At 43.8% G+C, this 15,562-nt stretch overlaps 1 protein-coding gene across 7 annotated transcripts in view; it reads left to right on the top strand.

Annotated features, from left to right (window-relative positions):
- Nucleotides 1-15,562, top strand: part of WDR37 (WD repeat domain 37) — a 632,142-nt gene that overhangs the window by 597,552 nt on the left and 19,028 nt on the right. For all 7 annotated transcript variants that reach the window (XM_085631908.1, XM_085631907.1, XM_085631906.1 and 4 more), the window contains 2 exons: nucleotides 3,092-3,226; nucleotides 5,556-5,670. In XM_085631908.1, coding sequence (XP_085488034.1) covers nucleotides 3,092-3,226; nucleotides 5,556-5,670 — 250 coding nt within the window. The remainder of the gene's footprint in view (nucleotides 1-3,091; nucleotides 3,227-5,555; nucleotides 5,671-15,562) is intronic.

Genomic DNA, 15,562 nt, shown 5'->3' with positions numbered 1-15,562 from the left:
ATATATAAGTTTTAAGATGTGGATACTCATTTTTTGTGTGCCTAGTGCTCGTCAAGGTCCCTTAAGGCAAGTCTTTTTTAGTGTCCATTATCATTAGAGCATTTCTTGTTTAGTTCCTGGTATACATGTTAGAACACTGTTGTCCCTGTTAGTGAGCAGTTGCTTGTAATACTAGCTCTTAGCTCTTCTTTTCATGTGTCGTTGCTAAGGGCACCACTTATTTGCTGAAACAGCTTTGTTCCTTAAATGTCCAATTTATAATAAGAAAGGAAAACCTTAATTAGATGTTTGTTTTTTCAGTGCTATAAGTGGATCAATAAATAACCTAGGGTTAATCAGAATGTACACACACCTATGCATGTCCTGTGAAAAACAATTTGTTGAATGTAAATCTTCATGACAAATATATATGGCAATCCATTCAAACGATCAACAGTACACATGGTCAAGGATACCATTCCCCGCGACACAGACGCTAAGCTGACTTTTGGGGATTCAGACCCCTGCTTTGTTCATGGGTTAGCAGTTTTACTTAAAGGCTTGGTTTTGTGGTCAGTATTTTCTGACTAAGTTGGATGGTACGCACTCTAATGGCATGTTCACCTTTTTGCTGTTCCTTATGGTCTGACTGAGCGAGTTTGATGAACTTTTGGATGTTATGACCCGTAGCATATCACACTTTGTGCTGTGTTTTCTTTAACATATGTACCATTTGATGTATGGTTGGCCATGTTTGCAAAAAGCTACACCATGCTGAATATGGTCTTATATAAAATTGACAACACAAGACTAAAATGTTCATGTGTTTTATGCATTTGATTGTATCAACTTTTAGTGCAAAACAAGGACATTTGGACAGATGAATAGTTGATCATTTGAATGGACTTCCACATTTATATGTCATAAAGACTTACATACAGCTATGTGTGTTTTCTGATAATTCCCTTGTAATTTATTGATCTACTTTTGACATTGAAAAATGTAAATCTAATGAATGTTTTTCTTTCTTTCACTGAAGAGACAGCGTAGGTCGCTATTAGTTTTATCTCTTTTCTGTTTGTTAATTATTCTGGACTGTTCATGTACATAATCTTAACAAAATAGGGTGTATCCTTTAACTCGCACCGGCTGGGGTAACAAATACAACGAGGAAACAGCATAAGGGCCCCCAGGACAATACATATACAAAGTACAGTTGTACAATGAGATTATAATTAATTAATTGTATTTATTTTTTAAAACGATAAAAAATATATATGCCTTAATACAACCTTATAAGTAGACCCCACCCTACAACCCTTTCACATAAATTATCCATAGAAGACAAACAATAAGTACATAACTGCAATAGAAAACACAAAAAGGGGATTAAACATCAAGGGCAAAAGGCTATTTTGTCAGAGACCATCAAAGAAGACAAAGTCACAAGAAGAAATTCTCTGAAAAAAAGCAACCGGTTGGTCAAGCGATGTCTTTCCTTGGAGAGAAACTCCCAATTTTGCATAAGTTCAAGAAAGAAACCTTCCCTTTATACAAATTCGCACTTTGCTTTTATTAAAAAACTACTGCTATTCCTAGTGTCTGCTAAAGAGAGGAAAAGCATATGCACTAATCAGTGGACTGTTTTGTAGCAACACGCTATCTGTTCCATGAAAAACATATACACAGCAATTAAGAAGCTACAAGTTGCTTTTATATAACGTATAGTCAATTTAGCATGTTAGTGCACATGCTTTTCCTCTCTCCAACATACAAAAGGAACAACAGTTCTTTTCCAGTTCCAGAAAAGTTCTCTAATAATAAATAACCAATATGAACTATAAGAAGAAAGTACCAGTATTTTTTTAGATGTTCCTTTTTTCTCTATCAGTTTCCTATATCAAAAGTGCCATCGGATAGTCTCTAGATTGGAGGTGGTGAACCAAAGCCTCATCGATTAACATCCTTCATGAATCCAGACTGTATTTGGATTTTTGCATTCTCTTTTTCTCAATAGAAACTGTTCATGCTTATTTACTGTCCATAATGTGATTCGAACAGCAGAGCTACGTAAATTTGCAGGATGAGTACCATTTGGTATCGTTCATGGGCCCTCTTGAGCTTCTGGCTTCTAAAGAACATATATTGAACACCTAACTTCTACTGAGGTGCTCCCGTGACTTAAATATTCTTGATTTCACCTTCCCTTCCTCACATTTGTCATGATGCAGAGATATTGCAGGTTGTTCTCCTTCTCATGGGCCATCAAAAGGGCCAGTGATCAATGTGCATTGTTCACACCACTTCCTTTTCGCGAAACTGGTTCCAGCTTATTGAAAGGATTAAAAATGTTGTTGATTACCAAGTAGCCTTTGCCTGCACTAGCAGCAGGTTTATCGTTTGGCTTTATGGTTTTATGTTCACTTACAGTAAGCTACAAATCATCATTGTGGACATATCTGTAGGTGAGGTTGAAGCGTAAATAAATATCAAATATATCAGGGGCAATGTGGTGATGACTCTGGCCATTGACTGAGTGGCCATGTTCCTTGAAAACTATGCATGTTCTACTGGTGCTCCGCCTCTGAAAATAAAATTGAATCAGTTACATACGCAATTCAGAAGATGTAACCTAAGAAAGCAGTGAAAGGGCTCCAAGGCAGAATACCTCTGAATGTCTAAAAGTTGGTTCTCTATGCACTGAACATATTCACTGACGAGCAGCTCAGTGTCTCCACACCTTCTTCATTGCACACATCTGGCTTCAGTCTTTATTTTTTGTATGTAGACCTAGCCTTCTAAATTCAGACTGAGAGCTGAATTTCCCTTTGCACCAAAAAGAGGAAAAAGGATTAGATTATAAGTGACCTGTGAAAGTCCACCTGCAGAATGGCATATGAAAATCCAGTTTTAATGTTAAGTATTTCCTCTTTTATCTCGTTCCCTTCAAAACAATGTGGTATGTGAAAATGCCTATGAAACATTGTGAAGCAAAGTACAGGAAAAACGTTGCGAATTAAAATGCAGTGCAAGAGATGATTAATAACTCAGATCAATGTTTTTATTAGATCTTTATCTTCTGCCTCTAATTTCTTTTTGTTTTACCTTTTAGCACTGTAACTTCAGCAGTTTTTACAGTGGGTGACAACGTTGTATCTGGAAGTGATGACCGCACTGTGAAAGTTTGGGATTTGAAAAATATGAGGTCACCTATTGCAACCATTCGTACAGACTCTGCAGTGAACAGGTAGCGATCAAAAGTATGCATGCATTAATGCTTGGAGGGAGATTCTTCTCTTTTTTAAATTTAGACTAGTTGCTCTCATAGAAGAAGCCATGAGATGTTCCTGACTGTTCTTGAACCCTAGATTTTGAATGAGCAAGTTACACCTCCTACCTGAATATAATATGCTTATTATTCTGTTGTAGTTATAACATTGGTTGTTGTGATTAACCATGAGACTTTTTGTGCATTACTTTTTGTTTAGGATATTAGATTTTATGTTTGTATCTCCTCTTAAAGCACTTGTTTCTAAGCGTTTTTTTTAAAAAAAAAGAGCTTTGTGGTATACCCAGCGTACATGAGAAACATTCCTCTGAGAATCACTGCAGAGCCTGCATTGTCTTCTATGGCTGGAGTAATTTTTTTCTGGCTTTTACGATCTTCAAGCTCAGGAGCAATTTTGGTAGTAGTCCAACGTTTGTAAGTTTAAACTCATGACCAGCAGACCTGTACTGAATGACTTGCAATTTTACTGTAATATCAACTGGTTTTCTTAAATGGTTACAAATTCAAATACCGTATCTGCTGAAATCCAAATAGTGACCACGTCCAGAGGCTCTGAAGTCCCTTAAGGCTGAGAGTCTGGAAACTGACCTATAATCGAAAGCTAGAAGTTCCTGGCAAATTTGTTGTGCTGGCCAAACACAGCTATCACTTTATGTAGCCTACACATGGCAACATAGAGACTACTGGAGATCCATCTTTATTGTTGAGTGCTTAGTCCAACCTAGGAGTAAAAGACTTTTGACTTCTGTACTTAGTCACATATGTGATGTTACTACTAATGCAGCTTAATTTTTGCTACATTTGCTATCATTGACTTAAAGGTGCTCTTAAGTAAACTACTGAAACAGTCTAGATTTCCATTTTTGATACTGTCCTGAATTATTTTCCTCATGTTCAAGGAACTATAGAAACTGCTTATTCCAGGTACTTAAAACAAAGTGCTTGTCATTCAGCGCCTAACTGTTGAGAATCTCATACACAGACCACAGTAGAGAATGCACGTTAATAGACATCAATTAGCAAGACTGTCCGCAGAGAATCAACACCATGGGATCCATGTGTTGACACTATATCTTCCAGGAAACAATTGGAACTGTTTCAGAGGCAATATGAAACTTCAGCCTAAGGAAAACTCTCACTGAGTACCTATAAGACCCTGCTAGGTTCATGACATGTCTATCCTAGTTTGCAACTCACCTAGTATGCAAAAATATCTGGATACTTGCATGGTTTCAGACCATGGAACACTGAAGGGATCTGGGCATGGTCTCCATTGGTTGGGCTACCTCTCTTAGGTGGTGGATCGCAACCAGCAACAAAAATACAGACACCAACTATGAAGAATACCGACTGTTGTTTTTTAAACTGGAAAATAGTTGTGCAAGTACTTATCAAGGCTCTCAACAATCATAGTGTTCTACATTAGAGATCAAACACTTATATTACCTTACACAGCTCCTTAATTGTCTTTGACGCTGCAGTATTGAGATAATCTAGGGGTAGCAGTATGCACATGGAGACTTTGGATTGACGTGAAATAGTGTGGATTGACATTAAATAGGTAACTTGGTCCACCAATAAGAGCTCTAACAGGAAATATGTTGGTTAATCATTACATAGTATTATACTGTGTCGATCTGTTCACAACGGCAGAACTCAAAATAGTGAATTGTGACTCAGAACGTGCATGTTTATGTAATACTCTAACCACAGAACACACTTCTGTGTGCCTGTTCCTCTCATGACTAAGGTGGGCTAGATGTTTTTGAGGTCTAGTCTAGGCATTATTCACATTGATCTCTCAGGAGTGATTTCCATTTTGTATTTTCAGAGTGCCGAAAGACAGGCTTGAAAGTAAGTAAAGAGTCCTTACTCAGGATCGTTTGGTCTCTTTGGAATATAGGCTCTCTCCTTTAGCTTTCCCCAACCTATATGCCCAATTCAGCTTCCGGGTCAGTTTTATTAAGTGGACAGCTAACATTGTGAATTTAAGAAGATGCATGCTAGAAAAGACTAGGGAAGGATTAGGCAGGTGAGATTTCCAGGATCATTATTGAAATAGGTTTTGAGAACACTACCTTTCTTCTCCGTCCTGTTTTATTCCCAGTTAAAGGAAATATGAGGAAGCCATAAGGATTTAAATACCAACCTTACTTTATAATTGTTTTGTCTTTATTCTCCTCTATGTATATAGTAGCTAATTGTCATTTGACTTTCACTTAAAAGAATGGTACAGTTTACACAAGAAAGTCTAATTATTTGCTCTGTTTTGTCTTCTGTTTTGCAGGATTAGTGTGTCTGTTGGCCAAAGAATCATTGCTCTGCCACATGATAACCGGCAGGTTCGACTATTCGACATGTCAGGTGTTCGATTAGCACGACTTCCTCGCAGTAATCGACAGGTAGCCGCTTCTAGCCATTTATAACTATTGGTTGAGCGATGTTAGAGACACACCTAATATATACAACTGAAATACTCGGAGGTGGTTTCGATTTTAAAAGATGCATATTACGGAATATGAAAAGGGAATTCTGTTTTCCAAAACAAGTAACAAAATGCAAGTTACATAATTCTCTTTGTGTTTTTTTTTTAAAAGTTTGGAAATAGTGGCTTCTATAATTTTTTATTTTGTGGCTAGCAACATAGCAATGTATATAGATAGAAACTCAAAAATGTAATTCAACAGCATATAGTTAGCAAGGTTTTTCTATCAGAAACATGTCATCAGAGGCACACAGCAAACAAATTCATGATCGATTATATAAGGCTTAAAAGGATGAGTATATCCTGCCTTTGAAAACTCTCTACCAGAAGCAATAAGCCATCATTCTTAGCATTGAAGGATCTGAATCCTTTTAAAAATCATTGTTTTCAATTCCAGCTTAAACATCTATGGCCAGTAAATACTCAACAACTTCCTTTTAGGTTTTGCCCTGGTTGTGCTGCACAACTCTGCCTTCAGTTGAAGAATTTTGTTATCTTTTCATGAGGAGACGACCCATAGCACAGTGTCATGGACATCACAGTACCTTGTTTATATGCACATTTAGGAAACATTCCACCTGCATAGCAAAAAGTGAAACAAGAACTGTTCTCTTAACGTTTTTTTAACAACGAGAAAAACAAAGAAAAGGTTCTGCTTCTGTAAGAGGAATCCTTGACAGTCTTGATGTGATGTCTGTGTGCGTCTGTCTGTGTCTGTCTCAATTGTCTGTCTGTCTCCATTGTCTTGTCTGTCTGTCTCCATTGTCTTGTCTGTCTGTCTCCATTGTCTTGTCTGTCTGTCTCCATTGTCTGTCTCCAGTGTCTGTCTTTCTGCATTGTCTGTCTCCAGTGTCTGTCTTTCTGCATTGTCTGTCTCCAGTGTCTGTCTTTCTGCATTGTCTGTCTGTCTCTATTTTCTGTCTGTCTCTAGTGTCTATCTGTCTCTAGTGTCTATCTGTCTCTAGTGTCTATCTATCTCCATTGTCTGTATGTCTGTCTCCATTGTCTGTCTGCGTGTCTCCATTGTCTGTCTCCAGTGTCTGTCTGTCTGTCTCTAGTGTCTGTCTGTCTGTCTCTAGTGTCTGTCTGTCTGTCTCTAGTGTCTGTCTCTAGTGTCTGTCTGTCTGTCTCTAGTGTCTGTCTCTAGTGTCTGTCTGTCTCTAGTGTCTGTCTGTCTCTAGTGTCTGTCTGTCTCTAGTGTCTGTCTGTCTCTAGTGTCTGTCTGTCTCTAGTGTCTGTCTGTCTCTAGTGTCTGTCTGTCTCTAGTGTCTGTCTGTCTCTAGTGTCTATCTGTCTGTCTCTAGTGTCTGTCTCTAGTGTCTGTCTCTAGTGTCTATCTGTCTGTCTCTAGTGTCTGTCTGTCTCTAGTGTCTATCTGTCTGTCTCTAGTGTCTATCTGTCTGTCTCTAGTGTCTATCTGTCTGTCTCTAGTGTCTATCTGTCTGTCTCTATTGTCTATCTGTCTGTCTCTATTGTCTATCTGTCTGTCTCTATTGTCTATCTGTCTGTCTCTATTGTCTATCTGTCTGTCTCTATTGTCTGTCTGTCTGTCTCCATTGTCTGTCTGTCTGTCTCCATTGTCTGTCTGTCCATCCGTCTGCCTGTCTGTCTGTCTCCATGGTCTGTCTGTCTCTATTGTCTCTGTCTGTCTGTCTCTATTGTCTCTGTCTGTCTGTCTCTATTGTCTCTGTCTGTATGTCTCCATTGTCTGTCTGTCTGTATGTCTCCATTGTCTGTCTGTCTGTATGTCTCCATTGTCTGTCTGTCTGTATGTCTCCATTGTCTGTCTGTCCGTCTGTCTCCATTGTCTGTCTGTCCGTCTGTCTGTCTGTCTCCATTGTCCACCTGGGTAAATTGCTGGCTGTGGCACAGTGGTGGTATTGCATGGCAATATTTGACTATTCATGGGTTAATGTTCATTGGCCTCCTTTGGGGTAATGGTGGTATTTATTGGCAACTTGTCAGCATCCATAGTAAAATGCCTGTGATCCAGCCCTAGTGAAATGCCGGCTCTGGCACAATGATTGTAATTCTAGGCACCTTTTGTCCATAGATAACATGATAGCCACTTCTGGTGGAGTGCTTGCCTTATATAACCATGATAATTCCTTCCATAATGAGGACATCTGTTATATTATAGTATGACATAATGCTGCTCCTGACTGAATGTAAGACTTTGTTGACTCATTTTGCAGGTTAATGGTTAAGTGTAGCCTGCCCATGATGATGTTTTCCTGGCTGTTTGATGGTAATTTGTGGCTGTTGTGAATATCCATTTCACACTGATGCCCAGCCCTGACATAATGTTCACCCTGGCACAATGGCTGTGATTAATTGCCTAATTTGGCCACCTGTGGCACATCTTGTCGTATTGTGGGCATCTATTACACAATGGGGAGAGGATGTGTAGCCTAACAGCTAGGACAGTCGACCTCAAACCAGGGGAACCGGGTCCGAGTCTGGGCAAAGACGCTCAACATCCTGTGATTCTGGGAAAATCACTTAATCTCCCCGTGCCTAACAAAAATGAATGGGTCCTTGTGTAACAAAACTGGTGCTCATGTAAAACGCTCTGATACCTTCGGGTCAAGTTCGCGCTATATAAAACTCAGATAAAAAAAAACAATGTTCATGCTGCCACTTTTTTTCGCGCAAATCATGCTACCAGCCATTGCTCACGAATCCTGTTTGGAGCCCTCATGTCCTAGGAAGGTAAGGAAACAAGAAATATTTTGAACTACTTCCCGAGAAAAAACAATCAACCTCATAGAAGATATAACATCATAACCAAGACCACAGTCAGTCAAGACAGTTAAAAATAACCGATTACTTCGCGATAACGGGGAGGAATACCTCGAGTTCCTCGCCGAGTGGGATAATCTTCGCCTCCGAGTCCTTAATAGAATTTAAACTTTCCATTACGATAGCTAGGAAATGTTTCTTTCTATGACAGAACCTGAGGCGAGGATTATGCTAGGACAAAGCTTGCTTACCACCAGCTATGCTATGTGAGAAGTTGGCCTGATGTATGATGTCACTAGTTCTAGTGTACACCTTATATCAGTCCAAATACCCTTATGGTGATTGGTTGTAAAGTCAACCTTATAGACCAGCTATCCTAGTGGTAGCATGGACAAGAGCAGTCTTAGGCTAAACTCTGAATGGCATGTGAAGCCAGCTGTGATACCATATATAATCCCTTGAATACCAAATGAAAGGACACCACAACAGATATATATATAAAATAAAGTGTATTTATTCTAAGCAAACCCTCAGCACTCTTTATGAGATTAGAGGTAAGTACAACACAGTCTTATTAATGCATACAGTAAGTCACACAGGTAAGTAATACAGTTAGGCCCTAGGGGCCACGCAAACCATATACTAAGTAAGTGGTATAAGAACCACTGTCACGGAAATAGAATAGGCCTAGGCCTAGGGAATCGCTGGGGCTACACTACACTAGCGTTAGTTAGGAAGTGGGAGGCCCACGGGATTCGTGTGCAGAGTGGAAACACTCACGCGTAATGCGTAAAAGTCAATAGCAATAGTACAGTTTAGAAAACGGTAGATTTAGGACACTTCCGGAGTAGCTAGGAAGTTGAGACTTGAAAACTAGACACTAGGATAGTCACTATCCTGATGAGCACCGGAGTACCCAAGTTACCTAGCCCACAGGCTGCGGGTGCATAGGGGTGAAGATGCGTCGTTTTCGTCGTCGACTCCTATGGATGCCTGAAGAAAGATGCTGACAGGCAGTCAGGGGAGAGTGTCCGGTGGATCCCAAGGCTGGGATCAAGAAGAGAGGAAACCTGCAAGCAGAAGGGACAGAGTCAAGGTCACTAGCCAGTGACCACGTGGAACCAGGAAGGAACCAGGCGATGTCGTGAAGAGTTGCAGGTGAAGGTGAAGCTTGTCGCTGCAGCCAGGAGGACCAGGAAGCGTCGAGGACGACCAGGACCAGGAGGCGAGCTGTCCCACGAAGGCTCTTGCTGTCGGCGGCGTCGAAGTTGGACTAGGACTCACCAAGCCTTGGCAAGCGGAACCCACGAAGAACGAAGGACTTGCTTCTGGTGCAGACCAGGAAGGTCTGGGGTGCTTCTTCTTTGCAGAGAAGCGGGAGCCAGTCTGGAGGAGCCAAACCAGCGCAGAAGATTTCAGGGTGCGTCGTCACAGAGGCCACTGGCCAGCGGGCAAGCAACCGGACAGACGCGGCAAGCAGGAAAATGCTGAAGGGCCCCACGCAGGACTCGTGGAGTGTGGGGGGCTGGTCTTCGGTGCAGATGGTGCTTGGGGTTGGGGCTTCTCAATCCCCGGTGCACAACTTCGAGGGTACCTCAGAAGCTGCGCTGTAAGTTACTAGCCACTTTTCCCAGGTAGCCGGTCCCACGTCGCTCGTCGCCTCCACGGATCTCAGCTCTGCTGCAGATGTGGATGAGGGTCGGAGAAGTCTGGAAGTCAAGGCTCTGGTCGGGCTCTGCAGTCGGTTCCTCGTAGAACGGTCGCAAAGCAAGGGGTAGTCTTTTGATGGTGCCTGTTTGCACAGGGTAGCCACTCCTTGGCCACAAGGGAGATTCTTCAGTCTTCTTCTTTCGTCGAATGTCGAAGGTCCAGAGTTTCTGTTCAGTTTTGCAGGTTCAGGATAATCTAAAGTCTTGAGGCCCAACTCCCACTCTTATACTAATCTGGGGGGCTGGGATACCTGCTAGGTCACGCCTTATGGGTGGGACCTGGGAGGGGGTGGTTACACCCACTTCCCTTTGTCCAGTTTCGCGCCAGAGCTGGGGCTGGAGTGCCCCAGCGCCGGTTTGAACTGGACTATGCAAGGAACACCTTGTGTGCCCCAGGCATGTCTCATTCCTTTCAGCCCACCCTGCCCCAATACACTAAAGGCTGTCTGGGGAGGTGCTAGCACCTCCCCAAGCAGGAAACCTATTGTCCAGGCCTCCCTGGCTGGGATCACTCCCAGCAGCAGGAGGTCAGACTTGTGTCTGTGGCAGCAGCATCCATTTTGTGATGCTGAGGCTTTGGTTAGAGTTAAACAGCAAAGTAGGATTTTAACATGTCTCTCCCTCTAGAAGGGAGGAATAATATCCTCATCACCAGAAATGGTATGGGGGTATTATTTCAAAGTGTTAGACACCTTACACGACATGTTTTGATAAAGCCAAACCATAGTTACCATAACCGTTTAAGATTATAAGGCACTTTAAGAGTATATGGTAGGCTATATCATAGAACAGCTATAAGGACATAGTTCCGAAAGCTGCAGACAGGCTCAGCTCATGCTAGAGCACCATCTCACATGTTACCAAGCACTCTGCCTCCAGGATTGTTAAGGCCTGCCATAGGAGTGACTGATAGGTACACATGTGTCTATATATAAGGGTAGATATAGGCATACTATATCTAAGCAAGGGGTGATTACACGACCTTGCCCCAGCTGAGTGATCAGCCAGTTGTGTCTGATTGGAAGGCCAGACCAGGGGTGGCATAATACATGCTGCAGCCCCTGGGAGGCCTAGGGTACACCTATGCCCTGGGTACCTAGGGTACACTGTACAGGGTCCAATAAGGTGATCCTTACCAATTGTGTATGTACCTAGGGTACATGGAGTCCATTTTACAGAGATAGCAGACAGCCTGAGACCCTGAATGGCAGGATCTCAGGCCAACTAAGTCGAAAAACCAGCTAGACACTAGGCAAAAAGTTGGGGGTAACCATAGTCAGATATCCACCTTCCTACATGCTACATCCAACACCAGCTTGAAATAGAACCTCTTAAAAGTGGAGTCGAAAGGACCAGTCTGCAGCATTCATAATATCCTCCAATCAGATACCCAGCTGAAAGGCTTTAGAATATATCTGAGTGTGCCCTGAAGACCCCCACATTTATATCAGTCTCCCTCATTACCCAATGTACTCAGCTGGCAATCGTATGAGTAGAGACCACTCTATGCAGCTTTCTCAGGGCAATCAGGAGTTCTTGCTTGACTGATGGGCAGATTTCCTCTGTCATCTCCTTTCATGCTTTTAAGCATCTCATTACACACTGCTTAATTTGTCTGCTAACTGTAAAGGAGACCCCTTGTGTGGAAAATACTCTACTTGTAATATCCATGGCCCGAACATCTAAGACCCTTCTGCGCGACACCAGGCACAACAGCATAGCCAACTTGGCGGAAAGTTCTTTCCTTAACCAGAACTGGTTAAGTTGCCGAAAAAGATTGGGGACCTGATTAACACCCCAAAGAGAAGTTTATTGAAGCTCCAGCGGCAAGAAGAGCCGGATGCCCCTCAATAATCTCTGCACAAAAGGATGGTCTCCCACTGGGAGCAATCCAGTGGAGCATGCCTCACAGATATGGTGGAATGGAAGGCATTAATAGATCTATAGGCCCAACCGTCAGACGACCAGTCTGGCAAGAAGTTGAGTATATGGACTACATCTTCAACCACAGGATCCAAGTACTGTTGAATATCCAAACGCATCCATCTTGTCCAGGCCGATTTATTCCACTTGACTGTGCTGTCGGCCCAGATCTTGGACAAGAGGATCTCAGCCTGTTTTGAAGTCCAGGTATTTTCCAGCATTGTCTGTAATCCGCCATGCCATCAGGCAGAGTGAACCCTCCGTTACCACCCAGTGTGGCACTTGGTTCGGATCGAGGAGGAGAACCGGAAACCGGGTTAGAAGGAATGGAGAATCCAGGAAAGTTTCGTTAGAACTGGAAACCAAACTTTCGACCTCCGAAAGGGTGTCAGAAAGACCACTTCTGCCCGTTCCCTCCGCACTTGCGCTGAAACCTTTTTTTACAATGGAGGATAGGGGTAATGCATATCATCTCTCCTGAGTCCAGTCCTGGAGAAATGTCTGTCGGTGTCGCCAAAGGGTACGGTCTCCAGCTGAAGAGCCGGTTCAGTTGATGTTCGAGGCGGGAGGTAAACTGGTCCACTGAGAAAAACGCCCACTTGTGGGTGATCGATGTGAAGACCCCCTGGTCCAGCTTCCAGAGGCTCGAATCAAGGAAATGGTGAGAGTGCCAGTCTGTCACCTGGTTCGCCTGACCCAGAAGATACTCGGCAGCGACCGATATTGATGTTCCAGGCAATGTTGCCAGAAGACCTTTGCCAGGTCTGACAGGGCTTTCGACCTGGTCCTCCCTAGGTGATTGATGTAATGCACCACTGAGACTTTGCACATTTTAAGGAGGACACAAAACTGAATGCTGTCCAACAACAAACTGCAAAGAGCCCTGCGAGAAGTTCCAAGCAGTTGATGTGTAACTTCTGATCTTCATGTGACCAGCTTCCTCCTCTGCAAAATCCCCCACAGCATGCAGCCCAGCCTGATCTGCTGGCATCGGACTCGATGATCAGGTCTGGCTTGGATCCAAAGATTGCTCTCCAATTCCATGCCTCCATGTGGGAGGGCCACTATTGAATCTCCTCTCTTGTCTCTTCTAACTGGGGCACCAACTGAGAGTATGTGAGGCCCTTTCACAGTGGACCTTGAGGCATTACAATACACGATAATGCAATTGCCCAGGAAAAATTGCATGAATGGATGACGAGAGAAGCTCCACCAGATGTGCTAGTTGATGTAGGAAGGTGTATTGTCTGCAGAGAGCTTGTTGCAACTCGTGCCTAATCTTTGCCATTTTTCATGATGAAAGATGCAAGGTGGTCATCAAGGAGTCCACCACAAACCCCAGAAACTATGTTGTTTGTGAGGGGGTCAGGAGGGATTTGCTTTCGTTGATCACAAACCCGAGACCCTCCAGGATGTTTACCGTCGTCTGCAGCTGCATAGGTAACTTCTTGGGACACTCACTCATAATGAGCATTTAATTGAAGTAAATTATGACCCTCATCCCCTGAGCACTCATGTGCTCTACCAGCGGTTTGAGGACCTTTGTGAAGCACCAGTGTGCTGAACACAGACTGAAGGAGAGCAGGGTAAATTCAAATGTCTGGTCGAGCCAGGGCAACTGAAGGAAGCGCCGGTGGGGCAGAAAAATCGGGACACTTAGTTAAGAGTCCATCATATTCAGAACACCATCCGATCGGATGGCTGGAGTACATCCCATAGGAGATGGATCCCTTCCATCTTGAAATGGCGTTACACCAGCCATTTGTTGAAATCTTTGAGGTTTATTACTGGTGATTGGCCCCGTCTCACATGTCGACCAAGAAGAGGTTGCTGATGAACCCGTTGGCGTGAGGCATGGTCCGGCAGACAGCCTCTTTATAGAGGGGGGAACTCAAACTCCTGGTCTATGAGACTGCTGTCTGCCAGGGAGAAGGTTATCAGCCTTTGATGCGCCACCTGTCATTGCGACCTTTAGATTTCTATCTGAGAACCTCTGATGGTCTGAAGGACCCATGCATCCTTCGTGAGGGCTACCCACCTGTGGAAAAACTTTTCCAGCCGACCCCCTACTTTTAGCTGGGAAAAAGAGCGAACTCTCACCATTATTGGAAACGCTGGAGCCCTGCCTTCTTGAGCTGCGTCTGCCACGGAATTGCAGGTCTCTATTTGGGTAGAAATTGTTGAAGCAGGACTGAACCCGGTGCTGCCCACGCCTGGAGCCTTGCCCCCTTGAGGGGTTTTGTGAGAGGAAACGGCCACCCGAGTGGCCCCTCTCATGGCCGGCCCTTTGCAAAACTTGAGGATCAAAAGTCCTCTTGATGGAAGTTTGAGCCTTTTCGAGGGATGAGAAGATTGCCACAAACTTCCCCAGCTCCTCGATGAAGGGGTCACTGAAGAGGCCCTTCTGGGCCACGATCCCCACCTTTGAGGATGCCTAGTCACCCAATTTATGGTCCACCTTTATGAGCAAATTGACGACGCTCAGTGGGAAGGGTGCAGTTTGCGTTCCCTAAAAATATGATGGTCCTTTGCACCCAATCATAGAGGACTTCTGGAGAGATCAACAAACCAGAGGTCTTGGCTTCATCAGCAATTTCCAAAATCTTCATGACCGGACCCACTACGTCCAGGAGTTTGTCCTGGCATTAGCGCCAAGATCGGTCAATCCCCCTTCTTAGGGTCTCTAATGAATTTAGCCAGGAAGGTGGCCATCCTGTTATCTATCTCCGGGAGGCACAAATACTAACCTCCAACAAGGCTCTGGGGCATTCTGCTCGCAGCGGCTGCGGGCCTCTTTCTCAAGGGGTTTGTGCAGGCAAACTGCAACTTAATTTGCCACTTTCGCAGCTGGGGCCCTTTCCGCTGGGCGAGGGTTGACAATATCATCAGGTTCAACATGTCCATCGCTGCCTCAGAAGGGGTGGAATACGAGGTGTCCGTGCCGGAGGAAGGGCCCCACGGCGGGAAGGACCTTCCTCCTCATTGGAGTCTCCTTAGGAGTCATCTCCCTCACCAATGTCTGGGGCAATAGGAAGGGGATGTAGAAGCCCATTGGCTGCCCGGAAGGATCCAGTGGAAGGCTGGGTGTGGGTGAGGAAGGCCCGTTTGTTTGGGGGGTCTAAAGGCGTCCTGATCCACCCTTTAAGAGCTCTCTTTAAACATGTGGTCCCCTGCTCTGGGGTTGCCTGCGGGCGAGAGGTTCTCGTGTGTTCAGCAGGCTGCCATAATAGGTGCTGTTCAGTGAGGTCTTTACCCTTCAGAATTTTGTCTACTTTTCAAAAATGTATAGCTTTCCAGGTCACCTCTTGGTTTCAGACCCCTTTCCACCAAAAACTGCAAGTAGTTAGAAACCACAAAAATTGCAAATATTGACTACCATGTGGAAAACTGGAAGAACTTTGGCGGAAAAAAAAAAGATTTTTATTTTAAATTTTG

Source organism: Triturus cristatus, chromosome 10 (genome assembly GCF_964204655.1).
Source record: "Triturus cristatus chromosome 10, aTriCri1.1, whole genome shotgun sequence".
NCBI lineage: Eukaryota > Metazoa > Chordata > Amphibia > Caudata > Salamandridae > Triturus > Triturus cristatus.
The sequence above is the reverse complement of the archived record's forward strand: the minus strand, read 5'-3'. Positions and strand labels throughout refer to the sequence as shown.